Source organism: Camelus ferus, chromosome 17, assembly GCF_009834535.1.
Source record: "Camelus ferus isolate YT-003-E chromosome 17, BCGSAC_Cfer_1.0, whole genome shotgun sequence".
In the NCBI taxonomy this organism is placed as follows: Eukaryota; Metazoa; Chordata; class Mammalia; order Artiodactyla; family Camelidae; genus Camelus; species Camelus ferus.
Genome location: NC_045712.1, coordinates 34635203 through 34652073, shown reverse-complemented (window position 1 = coordinate 34652073; position 16871 = coordinate 34635203). Strand labels below are relative to the sequence as shown.

The 16871-nt window shown below is 44.4% G+C and overlaps 2 protein-coding genes across 3 annotated transcripts in view; one reads left to right on the top strand and one right to left on the bottom strand.

The window, feature by feature from the left end:
* Positions 1–2664: 2664 nt before the first annotated feature.
* On the top strand, positions 2665–3732 carry FANCD2OS (FANCD2 opposite strand). The gene has a single exon (XM_032458940.1). The coding sequence runs from the start codon at positions 2665–2667 to the stop codon at positions 3199–3201; it is 537 nt and encodes a 178-aa protein (XP_032314831.1). The 3' UTR covers positions 3202–3732.
* Positions 3733–4229: 497 nt separating this feature from the next.
* FANCD2 (FA complementation group D2) overlaps positions 4230–16871 on the bottom strand; it is a 46131-nt gene continuing 33489 nt past the window's right edge. For both annotated transcript variants that reach the window (XM_032458908.1, XM_014556979.2), the window contains exons 33-44: positions 15033–15143; positions 13784–13914; positions 12838–12931; positions 12205–12327; positions 11269–11362; positions 10506–10577; positions 9750–9788; positions 8714–8788; positions 7810–7884; positions 6696–6842; positions 5437–5532; positions 4230–4637 (exon numbers count right to left, since the gene is read on the bottom strand). In XM_032458908.1, the coding sequence (XP_032314799.1) occupies positions 4569–4637; positions 5437–5532; positions 6696–6842; positions 7810–7884; positions 8714–8788; positions 9750–9788; positions 10506–10577; positions 11269–11362; positions 12205–12327; positions 12838–12931; positions 13784–13914; positions 15033–15143 (1126 nt within the window). In that variant the 3' untranslated portion in view covers positions 4230–4568. The remainder of the gene's footprint in view (positions 4638–5436; positions 5533–6695; positions 6843–7809; positions 7885–8713; positions 8789–9749; positions 9789–10505; positions 10578–11268; positions 11363–12204; positions 12328–12837; positions 12932–13783; positions 13915–15032; positions 15144–16871) is intronic.

Below are 16871 nucleotides of genomic sequence, written 5' to 3'. Positions count from 1 at the left end.
CCTCTTGCTCTTGAAAAATGAGCATTTATAAACTGTCTCCTGACACTGGGATCATTTCAATGCAGCAACAAAAAGCCTTCAGAACTCTGGGTAACTTAGCCTGAATACCCAGAGCAGGGTTTAAAGAATACAGCTCACCTTTTAACACCAACTACGGCTCCCGGGACATTTATTCAGGTTCCTGGCCAGTCTTTGAAGTGGGGGCATCCATCTTCTTCGATTAGATCAAAGGCACACCACGATGGCGAGCTAGGGAGTAGGTGGAGGGTAACAGGCGATGGGTGTCGAACCAGCATTCCTGAAGGCTGAGTCTTAGACCCGGTGTTCCAAGGAGGTGGGGGCTCCCTTCGGGGCTCCTCGAGCACCCCTATCCGGCTCCTCCCCCTCCCCCCGCGGCGGTCCGGGCTCCCCGGTGGTCCTGGGTCACAAAGGCGGTTGCCAGGCGCCGGTGGAGAAAAGATGTGGCCCGGGAACCACGGCCGCCACTCTGGAGCGTGAGGCCCACGGAGTTCAGCAGGTGAGCTCCCGGCCCAGACGGTGGGACCAGGCCCGGGCTCTCACTGCTACCTCCGCCTCGGCCAGAGCTGTCTGGCCCCTGCCCCCGAGGAGTAGGAACCCCCGGAGGACAAGCCCCTCTTCAGGCTGGAAGGGGGAGCCTCCCCCACTCAGGGCAGCTCCAGCGCCTGGGGGGTAGCAGTTCAGTTCACGAGGACCTCAGCTGCACTTTGACGCTGCCTCCACCTTTCCCAGGTGGGGCAATCACGGGACCCAATTCCTTGGAACAGGAGGAATGGTATGAAGGGGAAGACGTCGTGGCCAGAACTAGGTGTTCCCTATCTGGGAGCTATTAGAGCAGCTTGAACAAGACTTCCTTGGTTCAACCCCTCCTGGAGTAGATGGCTTATGGGTGGTGGGAATTGGGAGTGAACCATTTTTATTTGAACCTTGTGTGAAAGGGGTGGGAAGACCTGAAGTCAGAAACCCTCTGTCACCCCATGTTGGTTCTGTTGAATATTTAAGCTGGATATTTAATAAAGCCTTTTCCCTGTGGCCATATTTCCTCTTAGGAGAGAAGTGAGGAAAGTCTCCTGGGATAAATTTTTTTTTAGTTATATGCTTAGAGGAGTTAACATCCTTTGCCCCCACCTTGCCTTGGTGGTGTACCAAAGCAGCTCTGATCCTGGAGCAGGCTTCTAGGATCATAGTATCAAGCACCAGAAGCCTTTCACAGGCTGTTTGGAATAAACATCCCTTGGTTGTCAATTTCTCATCCTAAGGCAGCACAGATATTTGAATACAGTATGCAAGAGGGCCTGCAGGGATCAGGAGAAACATACCAGTTGGAGGAAATCAACCAATCTCCTTTATACTGTCAGAAGCAGGTCTTCTGGTTTGAAATGTCACTAACAATTCTTTGTCAATAATGAACTTTACTGTCTCACAAACTATGGTGGAGGCGTCAACTTTTCATAGCATTTCCTGGGCAAGTGATGGGATGGGATCAGCTCTGCTGCTACCTTTGTGGGAGAAGAGAGAAGGGGCAGAGAAATACATTTGGCTGGAAAGAAAAGGGATTTGCTATACCCTTTAACATAATAGGTAGGTGTTCAAAATATGTTAGCTTCTCTTGAATTCGGTAAAACTCTTTATGTCCTGGCAATTTTAAAGTAGAAAGATAGTCTAAATTCTACCTGGATAAATTTTGAGTTAGCAACATCCTCCCAGCCTTTTCCTGTATCTTCAAAAGGGAAAAAAAATCAAGTTCTTAACCAGGCATCTTCCATAGATAAGAAAACAAAAAATAAAACCAAGTCACCTAGAACCAGATAAAATTTTTAAAACTTTTAAAGACTGGTTTTTTGAAACTTCCCCTCTCAACCTGGTGTATTTCCTCCGAAGTGGTACATAAGTAGCTCAAGGGCTCTGAGAAAACGGCTCCCTTGTGTCCGAAAAGAGGTGTTTAGGGCCAAGAGGAGACTGTCACATAATTAAGAATAGTAAGAGCTGAAGCTCCTCAAAGGAACAGCATAAGAAGTTCTCAAACTATAAGGTACATCAGAGTCCCCTGGAGGGTTTGTTTAAATGCAGAATGCAGGACCCTTCTCCCAGAGTTTTTGATTCTATAGGTCTGAGGTGGGGCCCGAGAATTTTCGTTTCTTCCGTGTTCCTAGATGATGCTTATGGTCTTAGTCCCAGGATCATACTTTGAGAACCAACAGTATAAAGCATTTAGAGTCATAAATGTTTGGCAAGACACGCCTTTTTTGAGCACCTATCCACAAATAATGTCTCATCCTGAAGTGTCAGCATCCTCTGCCACCTGAGAGGTACAGATTCTGTTTGTGGCACTGATAAACACAGCATAGATCCTAATGCTGAACAGGGGTACTCCATTTTGGACAAATCCATTTCCTCATCTGTAAAATGAGATAAAACCTACCTTCGGAGGCTTGCGATAAGGTTGAATAAAGTTTTAGTACACACAGCAGTTGCCAGATTCAATACTTGTTACCATCCTCTACTGCCCTTTGTAGAATTACTAGTATCCTACTATCTCCTGGAATCTGTTCCAAGAACTAGAGTAAGTTGAAGTCAATAATGAGACCAGATGTGAATCATGCTAGGGCAATTCCATGTTCTGATTCCTCTCCTCTAGGACTGTCAATGGCAGGATACCAGCTTTGGTCACCATGGACCCCACTGGATGAGAGCTTCCAATGGCTGCGACACACAACACCTACACCTTCTTCCAAGCACCCCTTCAGGGCTTCCCCCTGCTTCCCACACACCCCTTCTGACCTTGAAGTGCAGCTGTGCTTTCAAGAGGTCACTCTAGTCCTAGACAGCTCATTCCTGGAGGCTGGGGTGAGTCCCAAGTTGCCCTGCCACACATCAGAGCTCCGAGCCATGAACAACAAGAAAGGGCTGGTCAGGAAGCCCCAGCCTGTCCGCCTCAATGGAGTGGATTCTGTCTTTGGCAGGGTCATCACGGCTCAGCCGCCAAAGTGGACTGGGACCTTCAGAGTTTCAGACAAGTCAGCCTTTTGCAAAATCATCAGCCGGGAGCACCAGTGGCCCACGGGACTGAAGGAGCCTCAGATTCAGATGACAGTGACCATGTGCAAACAGATGTTGCGCTCCATCCTCTTGCTGTATGCGACGTACAAGAAGTGCACCTTCGCCTTGCAGCACTCCAAGTAAAGGGTCCCCGTCTGGTCCCTGTGCCTCACACCATGCCTTTTCTATGTGCCTGAAGCTCACAGAGACCTGTCCATGTAAAGGGAACTGTGTTCGCCTCAGCCTTGTTGCTTTTCCGTCAAGCAGTGACAATTCAGGAGCTCCTCTCCTCCCTTCCCCTCCAAAACAGGGCCAGTGACAGAGCAAGGGAGAACGTTTCCATTGTAAAGCTGAACAACCATTTAAAAGAGTCAAATTAGCACTGACATATACATTGATAAAGAACCATTAAACAAACCATATAAACCCATGAGTCTAATGTGAACTCATTTAAACACCGAAGACCACAATGGGTTGGGGAAACAGGGTGTCAAGGAAGGAGATTATGGATTTCTATGTACATGAGGATGGAGGGGTCAAAAATCTGTATGTGGGTCAAGGATTAATTTAAAAAAGCCTCCCCCACCATAACAAGAACATAAAAATCTAACCAGCTACACCCTAATACTACCAGAGAGTACAAAAGTGGGTAAAAATATTAACAATTATTAAATATTTACAGCCTGGCAAGAAAGAACTTGGTAGCAGCACTGAAACTGGGCTTTCTGGCAGAAAACATGAGAGTTCTCCATTTTAGCTGAATTGTACTCCTAACTGTCTATTTCTCAAAAAGTGCAAGTAACTTTGCACATTCCTATAAGTAGATCACAGGCATAACTCAGAATAATGTGGAAACAAAACATTATGTAGGCAAAGTTAACATGAGGTTGATGCTGCCTTTTTCTCCTCTGTCTACATCTACATGACCATCAAACATTTAAAAAGCAGCCCAATATTCCTTTTGACTTTCTTTGGGCATTTAAAGAAATTCATCACTCCTCCAAAAAGATACAAAGATCTCATCTCAAATAAGACGGTCCTTGTAATAAAGAACATATGATTTTAAGTGGCAGAACTGATGTGTTGACCAGTCTCCATTAATTCTCTGCACAAACCCCAATTCAATTCCATCGAATCCTTGAGTAATGAAATTTGTAGAGGAACGAGGTAGCTGAGGCAGAACTTAAAACAAGATTTATTGGTAAAACTAGTACAAACCTAAATTCTAGAGTAAGTCAGAGTTTCAAAACTCTCCCAAAGCCCAGAATCCTGACTACTCTGCAGCATGGCTCTGCCACGTTCGCCCGAACTGTTAAGTAACGCTACATGCGGATTCGACATTAGCTGACAGTCTGTAAAATCCACAATTACACTGATTCAACAAAAACCCCTCAATAAGGACAAAACAGGATGCTTCCAATTACAAAGGCAGACCGCAGATTTTGAACACTGAACACAAAATGGTTAAGAGGCTGGCAGAGGTGGGGAGGGAGCATCAGTCTGTCTGTGGTCTAATCAGAGTCATCATCACTGTCATCACTCTCCTCTTCTCCATCACTTGCTTCATCTTCTTCACCATCCTAAGGGGCAAAGGATATTTCAGGTCATCGGGGCGACCCCATGACTTGCAATACTGCTCCTATAGCACATATGACTGCACTGTATCATTGCTAAGACCAGTGATAGGTTTTAAACCATTCTTTTGAAAAATGCATGAGGCTCTCCTGTTATTTTTGTATCATGGTTTCTAAACCAAGATGATGGAGGAAGCCATCCTGATACTGACTTAGGACATTCTACAACACAACCAAATTTGCATGATTTTTTAATAAGCCATGCCCTTCAGCTCTACTGCATGTATGTGACATAGGAATAGAGTGCATGTTCAAAATAGAAATGTTACAGACGACCATGTAATAAAAGAATTTTTCATACTGAATCGTCTTTCTGCATCAGTCTCAAACTGCATTTCAGAGAGGCTCCACAGCAGGGGTTCTTAAACCTGGGCTTCTCTGTATCCATAACCCACCTGAATTGTAACAAACTTTTATAAATATATACATTTTTCTTTAGCTTTCTTTAAAGTCTCAAAAGCATTGGTAGTAGCCCAGAAAGAATAAGGACTCTTACTCTTCCTCAGTCCTCAGAGGGTGGAACCTTTTGAATCTGCACTTTGACTTTGACATTTGTATTGGACATACTCAATCTCCTGGCCCTCACAGAATGCATATAAGCACAGTTTTTTTTTTGAGGGAATGGAGATTGACATAGAAGTATTTGACTATAAACTCAAGTAGGGAAGGTTCTGCACTCTCTACCAACTCAGATAATTAACAAAATGCAACCATCAATGCCACTCAGGTGCTTCTGCAGACAAACCTCTGTTGCTTTGCTCTTGGAGGCCTGGGATGAGGTATCGTCCTCATTCTCATCTGCTGTGCTCTCCTGGGAACTCTGGGATATAATCTCTTCACCCTGAATGGGAATGGGCCAAGCCAAATGGTGGCTTATCATGATCACATTTGGGGTCTCTCAAGGGGAGACTTGGTTTACAGGCAAGGCAAAAGAAGATACTCACTCATTCAAATATGGTCTAACAGACACCAACCTGTGATCCAGAATCTAGAGAAGTGATAACCCAAGGTCTCTGAGATATCTGAGGCTCTGACACAGTATGTGGTTTTACAAAAGATTCATCTTCCTATACTAATATCATACTAGTTTTATGGGCCAGATTGTGCTGGTGAATCTCTCATTAATGCTGAGTATTGTTCTAAAATCTCCCAAGTACCTTAAGGTATATGAGCATGAGCACCAACACACCAACACACCATCACAGACGGCCAGGTAGAGGCTGACGGTACACTTCAGTGGTTTAAGAACATCAAGTCTGGATCAGGAGTGTGTGGACTCAAACCCTGGCTCTGTGTACTTACTGCTGAATGACTTTAGGTAAGTTATTTAACTTCTCTGAGCTTCAGTTTTCTCACGGGAACAATAGTATCTACATCATAATGTCAATGAGAGGAAAGGACGGTAATTCTCTGGGGTGCCATTCTCATATATAAGATTACAAGACTCAGATACTGTAAGCATGAATGAGAAGGGCTTGGACCTTATTTGAAAAATGCTCTAACTCCAAGATAGTAGTATAAGCAATACGAGATTCCAGTCAGTCGGACAATTGAGAGAACTAAGAAATGCTCATTTGTTAAAACTAACCAGAGAATAATTTCAGGAATAAGACATACTGATTGAGGGGGGGGAAACACCAAATAACTAAACAAACAAAAAAAGGTTTTCCATATACAAAAATATTCTGAATCTGCCCTCAGTAGGACTTAAAGGTAACAACCTAGCTGTGGAAGGTTTTCTGATCTGGCTCCTCTGTGTCTGAGGTCTTACTTATACCAGTGGTATGTTTTGGTGCCTTCACTGCCTGGAATGAGGAGTACAGCCTGCAACTGGGGCCCAAAAGCAATGTATTCTCACTTTAAGAGCTAAACAGTCAAGACTTAAGAGAAAAGCAGTTCTGAGTACTGAGGTAGTGGGGCTTAGGTGACCTCCCTTGCATACTTTCCAACACTCTCACGAAGAATGGGGGTAGGAGGTTACCACTGGTGGGGCCCCAGGCTTACCTGCAAGTCCCGGTTTTTCAGGTTGCCCAGCCAGAAAGCCTCTCTGCAGTTGTTGAAGATGAGCATGGCTTTCACTCTGCAAACCAACAGCTCCAGGGTCTTTTTGAGGAAAGGCACATGTTTGGTGAGTTTCATGTCCTGGTGAATCTGAATGGAAACAAACGCACCCAGTTCATCTGGGTTTATTATCATGCTTTCACATTTCCTGTATGGAAACTTCTAAATTCCTGACACCTAGAACGCTGCACAAGAGCATGAGCCCTTCCAGATGGGCCAGAGACACAGCCCATCAACGGCAGCTGTCTGGCAGAGTATTCTGAAGAGAATGGCAGCTGTCCTTCAAGCTAAAAGAGCCTAGAAGACATGCTACCAACACCTCTCAGTTGCTCTTCATAACCTCTTATCGAGCAGTTATCAATGGATTTGCCTAAAATATTCTTATACATATACTAATCTTAAACAACAGAGTAACCCTGCTTAGCTGAGAAAAATCCTTTAAATTCCACTGTTAAGCACCTTGAAAAGTTAGAACCAGGGGAGGAAGTGAACAATGGGAAGTGGGTGGAAGAACCACTGGTTTGTGGGGACAGCAGAACTCCGTGGTTCTGTGTTCCTCAGACAAAAAGTGACAACAGTTCAACTGTAGGCTTCAAGTGGAAAAATCCTTTAATGCTAAAATGTTCATAAGAGACAGATGTCTTCCTTGACAAACAAGCAGTCCAGCTGAAAAGCTCTAAAAACTGCTGCTTTTAGAACTACCACTTGTCTCCAGCAGTCATCACTTACATAATGTTCCTCCTACCCAGAGTACTTTGTAGCAGTAACACATCCACCAACATTCTCTCACTCAAGAAGAATTTCTAGAGGAAAGAGGCTATGGAGTTTGAGTCAAATTTCAGATGCAGAAATTCCCCTCTAGATGATTACCCAATCTCAGCCAGCAGCTGAGGATTTGACCACACTGAACAAACTGCCTCTGGACAGACAAGTCCTAGAAACAAAGGCTCAAGAGGGCTAAAAAAGGAAGAAGGAACTGGAGCCCATGGATCTCCAAATCCCAAATGCAGATTTCGCCAACAGGTGGGGAGGTGACGTGACCTGCTTTCCCTCTTACCTTGGAATGCCCACACAGGTGATGAAGCAGCCTTGTGCTCAACTGGAAGGTTTCCAGTAAACTCAGAACATCTTCCTATAACCAACAACATTCATAAATGCCACATGAAATCTCATTTCATTTCACACGCAAGAATATCCTTGCAACCAAGGGTTCCAAAGAGGATCCAGCCTGCAGTTCCCAGCCATATACGGATAATCATCTCTTCTTTTTTAAACTGAGGTACAGTTAATTAACAATACAAATTTCAGGTGTACAATATAGTGATTCAAAGTTTTAAAGATTACACTGGATAATTATCTCAATTTGGCCCTCAAACAGGAGGAGGAGGGCTGACTGGCTGTCCTCCCCTTTCTCTTTCTGAGCCATGAGGGACCAACCAAACACTGTGAAAATGTTTTGCAAAGTCCAACCTGCTAAATGTGTAAGAAATCATCACCTCTGTTTCTATTTTTATTTCACTGCTGTAGTCCTGGATTCCACTCAGCTAAAAATCTCTCAAAAGTGTCTATTATAACAGCAAGAGTTTATAATACAAATAGTTTGTTTTTTAAATTCCTGAGACCAGACCTAGAGAAGCACATGGGAATAAGCAAACGACACGCTAACATGTGAGGTCCTGGGAGCGCAGTAGCACAATAAACTCAAGCTAAAGGGAACAACCATCCTCAGATCTGGAGGAGAAGTAGGAAGGTGGGTCTGAGGAGTACAGGCTACTATGGAATATTCAGTCCTGTACAGGCATCTCTGGGGACAGCTGAAGTGACCAGAGGTGCATAGGTAGATCTGTGGCCCAGAACCTGGGCAAGGGGACTGCCCCCATGCCAGTCCAGGAGTCGCTAAGGACGTATCTTCTAAACAACTGTACAGAGGATGTCTTTGCACTCTGCTTCTCAGTTCTTACCCGGTGTTTTCTAAAACTGAAGTCTAGGAGCGGCATACACTGCTTCAGGAATGCTTCCACAAACAGACGCCCAAACTGAAGAAGAGAAGAGACACTTGGCGATTCCTTCGGGTTGAGGCCTTTCACCTGCAAGGCCCCCGCCTGAGGTGGCCTAGCATCGCTCAGACCAGGGGCTTTATTTTCTCATTTTTATATAGAAAAAACAAATTAGGAAGGGTCGAAAGGGTTCATTTGGAAGATGTAGCTTCATGCAAAAACTAAATGGGTCTGCTAATCAAGCTTCAGAATTCGGTAAACTTACATACCCCGGACACAGCCAACACACAGGGGCATTGCTGACGCTGAGAATGAGCAGAGGATCAGAGGGGAACCCTCGCTCCCCGAGGACAACTTCCTCTCAAGAGGAAAAACTGGGTAGAGCCGAGGAAGCACATGACCAACTGCCAAATTTACCAATCAGATAAATCACTCCCCCGTCTCACCCGTCTCCCACACTGGCACCGGGGTGGAGTGAGGAAGAGAGAAGCCAACAAGAATAGGGCACCACCCACTTGGAAGGGACCGTCAGGAGTGGGCAGAACCATTCTCCCTGTAACTTTCCCTATCGCTCTTAACCCACTGGGTTTACCATCAACTCTAGGGCCAATCTGGGATACTCCCCTGACAAAGGGGTCTAGCAGATAGCAGGACACCAGCTCCCATGTTGATGAGGCCGCTCATGGGCTTTAAAAAGAGGAATCACCCACTCCTCTTCCCTCCCCGTTGCCTGGGAAGGAACGACAGGGAACAGCTACCGCTCTTGAAGCCACTCATCTTAGTTCTAAGGCTAAGTTTTCAAACTTAAAAGAAATTTGGCTTCTCTCCTCATTCAACTAGTGTGGGAAAATGTATCCATGGCCTTTTCTAAACTAACTGACAGCAGATTCTGGAGACTCTGGCCTGTGAGCAAGGTAGTAAGCAATTCCTCTCGGCTCAGGCCCTCTCTAGAGAGACGCGCAGGAGGAACAAACACCAGAGGGCCCGGACTATTGCTCACCTTCAAACACGCGTGCAGAACAGGACGGCTATCAAACACCTGGAGAGATGGAAGACAAGAAACCAAAGCTGAGGTCTGCTCCTGTGAGCCCCCCAGTCTCTCCCTCACCGTGCAGAGCACAGCTCTGGGTGTCGTAGAGACATCTAAAATGAAGAAGGCATGTCAACATCTAAGCAAATCAGCTACAAAGCAGAAAAAAAGTAATCACCATAACTGAAGTTCAAGGAAAGAGGGGAGCATAGAGGAAAAGGAATTGATCCCACCGAGAGTGTTAAGAAGATGGCATTAAAGAGGCCCCAAACCTTGATCTGAAGCCTTAAGACTGAGTGAGAGGCAGGAAGGAGCGAGAACAACATTCTAAGCTGGAGGAACACCCTGAGCAAAATCATGGAGTCGGGGAGAGCACAGTGTGTTTGAGGGATAAAGAAGACACTCAGGGTTGGAAGAGGAAGACAGTGTGCTCAGACCCATGGCGACATAAGAGACTAGGGGAAAGACACCTAGACAGGAGGAGCCATTAAGCAGTAAGTATTCTGGCACAGGTGGGAAGAAGGAAGGCAGAGAAGGAAAAGACACTGCCCAGGAAGAGAAGAAGGGGCTATCCAGGATGGGTGGGGCACAGGGAGGAAGACGGGGGGAAGCAGGTTCCCAAGGAAGGGTGGGGAGATGAGCCAGGAGAGTGCACTGTGGAAGCCAGGACCCTTGTTGGTTCTTGCAGTTAGCCAGGGAGACGGGTGGAGGAGCCTCCATACTCACCTTTATCAGGTTGATGAGGATGCTGAAGTCTCGAACAGCCATGTTCCAGTAGAGGAGCTTCTGTTCGTGAACCTGGGGGCAGCCAAATATACAGGTGCCTGAATCACAGCCAAATACTTCTCTTCCCGTGCTCCCCCTAATATGTGGTTCTTGACTGACAAAGCTATTCAGAGCTTTAAGCCAATTATCCTCCTAAAGAGATGTGGCAACCAGTGCACCCACAAGACGGTTCTGAGGCCTGCATGTATGTGGTGATATCAGGGTACTTTATAAAGACTTTCTAAAAAGATGACTCCTCTTCAGTAGTTCCCAAGTAGGAAAAAGCCTCTGCAACATACCTCCTGGCCATCAGACCCCTGTGGCTTCTGATTCCCTGTGCTAGCTCCTGCTTCCGTGCTCTAGCTCTTTTCCAGTTAGGAGGCTGCCAAGGCCCAGCACCACAGCATCTCAAACAGGCATGCTCGCCTCATGCCAGCTCACAAGTTGCAGCCAGACACATGAGGTTGCGACCAAAACCATTTTTTTCCCAGACTAAGTCTATGGAGTCCAAGCCTACCCCTGGACAGTAGCCAGGGAAAACACAGCCCAATCCTCATTTTTACTTAGAGGGAAAGGAAATCACACCAGAACTCTTTGAAAAAAAATCCTAGATCTTAGTAACTCAAAGGAAATCGCTTAGGAGAAACTCTGGACCCAAGGAGAAGAATCAGCAGCTTCCAAGTAATGTAGAGTCTACTCCTCGGGGTGGGAACGTGTGACTCACCTGCTGTGAGTCTGCCGCTGTTCCAGTCTGAAGATCGTTCACTGTCTTCTCTAGTTCAGCCATCATCACACGGAAGAAAATGACAAAGGTGTGCCTGGAAGAGAAAAGCATGCATGCCCACACGATGACGCACTGGTTAGAAAGAGCGTCCTGGCAGAAGCCAGGGAACTGAGAGTGACTTCCCTTCCCCACCTCTCTGAATGTCCTTTCACTAGGGCCCACTCTAAGAGGATGGGAGAGTGGGAAGGATTTAGAAGTGAGCCAAGAAGACGGCCTGTGAAACAAAGGAATTCAGTTCATGAGGAGAGAGTGTGTGACGGCATAGAAAGAACAGTGAAATAATGGTGAGAAGACCCAAGTATCAGTTCCTGGTTTCACATTTACTTCACTGCCTGTATAAGCCTGAGCAAGCTCCCTCTCTAACTCAGGTTACATTTTCCTCGTCAGAGGAAATGATACCTATGTCACAAATTCATGGAAAGGATCAAATGAGATGAAGGTAAGAGTGTATTATAAACCGTGAGACTGTTCAAGTGTCAGATAACCCCTGATATCATGAGACGTAAGGTCCATTAAGTGAGACATACACGACTAGCTACAACAATCACTTTACCCTTCTATAGGTGGTTAAAATACTGGAAAAATTATCTTATATTTAAAGGACGAAAAGTACTGACAGAAGTTTGGTGATTAAACATCCAAGGCCTCTGAAGACTGTAACTAATGAAAATTCACTCCTCAATAAGGTCCTTTCAGATAGGCTGGCTGAGGGCCCCCTGGAGAGAATGCACGGTAGACAGTCTGTGTGTTGAATGAATGACTGTACCCACCCTCTGTATGAGAACTAGATGAAGAATAAGGTAGGTATTTGAAAACCACATGTGTGAGACTGTGTGATTCTAACTTAGGCAAAATGACAGGAGAGTACTCCCTTACCTGGTCAGTGTAGGGAACGTGGAGGAACATGCCTCTTTAGGGGAGCTGATCAGTTCTGGGACACCAACACCAGCAATCTCCTCTATGACCTTCAGAACATTGTCTGTGTGCTCCAGGTAGATGCTGCATTGACAGCCATTGGAATATAAACACATGTTATAGAATTCCTAAATCAAGACTTCTTTCTTGCGATATCACCAAGTATTAAGCTTTAAAACAACAATTAGCATTTATTTTTAATAAAATTAAGATTCCAGATACTTGCCAAGAGGTAAAGGAAATGATGTCTCAATTGGAAACACAGAAAGACATCTTGGAAGTGATGGATGTGTCTTGGATATGGCAGGCAATAAACAAATATCTGCCACATTGGTTAACAAGGCAGGACACAACCGCAGACTCTTCCACTTCCTCCATGATTTGATTTAATAATAAGGAACTAGCTGATAGTATGAAACAGAACTAAAGGATCTGACAATCCACATATTCCAAATTCTGTTCATTTCAAATCTATTTCATTGCTTCCAAGTTCTCCTTAACCATGGTAATTTCTCTGTCTTGGACCGGACAAGGGAACTGAACAGTGACACAATGGAAGGCTACTTGGCTCTAGGGAAGAACTGGGCATCTCACCTAAGCAAAGCCTGGAGCTGGTCATTAGGGACGCTGTTCTTCTCTTTCTCCCCACTTGGCCACACCCGACAGAGGAACTGTCTGGCCAGGGAAGCTGTTGGAGAGACAAGGCAAAGACATTTCAAGTTGGAAAACCAACTTCACTCTTGTTTTTCAGGTTTTGGGCGTGGTTATTGACCACAAGGATTATTTTTTTTTATTTACTATGAAGTTCCTGGGCTAACAGACAATTTGGAAAAAGCTGTCGTGGGTTTCTGCTCTACTGGTTCTACTACCAGAAATAAATCCATTTGTCTAAGACCCAACAACCTCTTACCCTGTCTTGACACAAACATGAACCACACAGACACACAGAGAAAAGGAATACGGCTGAGCAGTGGGAAGAAGCTGCTCCTCCTGGGCAGGCCAATAAGCAGTCGCCACATCACAGATTCAGACCAGACCCTTCCCTTCTAACCAATAGGGAATAATAAAGGTTTGTTTTGCATTCTCTTCCCTCTTTCTGTCTGTGCTGCCAACTAAGCTGTATAATCAGAGAGATGCATTACAAGAGCCATGTCAAAAGACTGTTAAAGAAAAGATCACAGATGGAGCTATTTAATCCTTCATTTAATCCTCATTTCTCCTTTCTCTCCCACTTTATTAACCTCATGGTTTCTGTCTTTTTTTCCAAATGTCTCAGATACTTAAGTGGGGGAAAAAAAAGGAAGGACATGAATAAGCAGAAGCCAAACAGAAAAATCTAGCCAACAGAACTAACCACACTCAACCTAAGCAAGGTCAGCAGAGATCAGACACAGCTCTTTCTGGGAAAATGTCCTTCTTGGTATAGCAAAAGGGTACATCCAATTATGGAGAGATTTACAGGTAAAGCATGCAAGATCCAAGGAAGCCCCAAGTTTACAGGTCTATTCATGAAGGAAAAGAGAGGATGTGGGTCCATCACCAATTTTTTCTTTGTTCTGAGTAGGAGCTGTAGATTTTTCCGAAAGGACCATCAAAATTCTGATGAGATAAAGAGCACACTGGAAATTGGGAATGCTGAGATGGAAATTCTGCAAGTAATGGAAGCTCTGGCTGTAAGGAGACAAGGAAGAAAAAAAAAAGCACCACAAGTATTACAGATGTGTCTAAATCCATGAATTATCTAAGCTCACTTAAATGTTTAATGGTATAATCAGAATCCTCCTCATTTTCTGGTGCTTCAGTAGAACCTTTTCTCAACTGCGGAGAATGACAGTTTTGTACGGAGAAAGCCAGGGCATAACAGCCCAGTGAATGGAATACTGGCCCTGAAGAGGTCATGTATGCCAAGATACCCAAGTGCTAGTCTAGGCTAGGCTTACATGTGCAACCCCGGATAAACTATTTGCTCTTCAAGGCATTAGGCAACACACTGAGAATAATGCTTAAATTCTGAGTTCACAGGGACAAAGTGAAAGGAAATGATAAGGCAGAGAAAGCAGTTTTTAATAAATGTACCATATATGGTTAGCTTTCAATGCACTGAAGTAATGGCAGATGAGGAGTCATAATAATCCAAAATTGTAGTTGAAATAAAACTAGAGTCAACTCCAGATTGACTGGTGGGAAGGAAGTCAAACAAATTTAAAAGTACTGTATTTGAAATGAAATAAGGTTGCATAGCGGGGAATGACAAGCATTGACTGCAGACCCAGCGGTGGCCTCGGCCATCAGGCGAGGGAAAAGACCCAGTGACTCTGGTTGAAGCTGGGGTAGAAGGCTGGGAGCCATGCCTGTCAGAGCGCCTGCTCACCTCCGGTGCCCTCAGCCAAGGCTCTTCTTCTTTGAAGACGAGGGAAGGGGACAGGCAATCAGTGGTTACTAACTACTACCTACCTAGTTAGCCAACCCAACTAGGAGACAGGGTAGGTCCCTGGATAAACAAGAGTTGACTACAGACGGCCAGTGTTTCCATCATCATTGCCTGAAAAGGCAACACTACATGATGAGGGAGGGATAAAGATCTAGTATGATTTATTCAACAGTTTCTAATGCTTCAGAATTTATCTGAATACACAGATGAGACAGCTCACATAACTGAGGAAAAGTTGCTGAAAATATCAATTTCCCTTACAACTACTAAGACACTCAAGTTATCGCCAAGAAATCTTGCCAATCTTATTCCTACGAGTTTCCTGGGATGACACTCTGGGATATGTGGTCTGACCTACCTGAGCAGTTCGTCCAAGGCTTGGTCAGGCTCTACCTGCTTCAGTCGACTATTAAGGACTTTGAGGGCTGAGTACAGTAAATTATAATTTTGAAGTTCAAAAAATCCACTCCTAAGGGAAAGTCAAGATTAGGTAGTTTAGTTTAGTTTTAGGAAGACTCTTGGACAACATTCAAAGATCCTGGCCTCCAGCCTGTACCATCAATAAATCAACAAAGGGAAAAGGAGAACTAAAGTGTTGAAAGTACTCAAGTATCAAATTAAGCTACAGCTAGAAGCTGAAGTGCACCAGGAACAGTCTATCCTCAAGGATCCCACAGTCCTCCTGGGTTTATTTTTCAAGGAAAAAAGCTCTCCTTCATTCCCCACATTTTAGAGGTAAGTCTCAGTCTTCAACAAAAAACCAGGAATAATTTTGTTAAATTGCTAAATCAACATCTAATCCATAGTAGATGCTCAATAAAAAACTTATTCCTTCCTCTATATTAAATCAAGTCTTGACAATCATATCTTCAGATTATCTTTCCTCCTGTCCCTTCGTTTCCAAGCCAAGGACATCACTCTCGGCAAGGCTCTCACCATCATCCCAGGTACAGATCATGGCAACATCTTTGGGCTGGTCTTTTTTGATTGCCCTTCTAATCCCTTCGTCCGGCACGCTGCTGCCAAAAGGATTCTCCTAAAACACTGCTTTCACTGTGTCATGGCTGTGATCTTAAAACTCCAAAACCACTTGACAACATTCAAGTTCTGCCTGACCTTCAGGGCCCAGCACAACTGGACCCCTGAGACCTTCTCCTCCAGAAACATTTCCACATCTCCAGTGGTAGTCTCTCTTCTTTCCACAAGTGAATTCTGAGGGCCTATTATGGGCTGGGGATTTTTTTTTTGGACAGGTTTATTGAAGTGTAATTGACATACAATAAACTGCATGTATTTACAATGCTGAATTTGATCATTCGACTTAAATATAAACCCATGGAACCAACACCACAACAAAAATAAGAAACATATATAGATAAGATTCCCTGTATTCCTTGGTAATACATCCCTCCTTCCATCCTCCCACCCAATGCGAGACAACCACTGAACTGCTTTCTGCCACTACAAGTCATATGCTTTTCCTAGAGTTTTATATAAATAGAATCAAATACTACATACTTTATAGTCTTTTAATTCAGTGTAATTCTTTTTTCATCCCTGTTGTTACATGTAGTATTCTACCACACTGATCTACCACAATTTATTCACCAGTTGACGGGCACTTGAATTGTTTCCAGTTTGGGGCTAGTACAAATAAGGCTGCAATAAACATTTGTGCACAAGACTTAGTATAGACATATGCTTTCATTTCTCTTGGATAAATAGGATAAATAGTGGGTTGTATGGTAGGTTTATGTCCAACTTTTTAAGGAACTGCCAGACCGTTTTCAAAAGTGGGTGTGCCAGCTTACAGTCACACCAGCATCATGTGAGAGTTCCAGTTGCTCTACATCCTCACCAACACTTGGCAAGGTAAATCTTTTTAACTTTGCCATGCTGTGATTTTAACCTGCATTGCATTAATAACTAACACTATTGAGTATCTTTGCATGGGTTTATTTGCCATCCATGTATCTCCTTGATTAAGCACCTGTTCACATCTTTGGCCAGGCACTGTTTTCAGGTACTGAGGATATGACAGTGACTGGTCTCTGCCTTCATGGAGCTCACAGTCCCACAGGGAAGACAAATTATTACAATAAAATGTGGTAAGTTTTATCGTAAGAGTATTAGGAGCGAACTGGGGATCAGAGAGGCAGGAAGGAGACTTATCTGGCCTAGGGGTCAGGGAAGATGC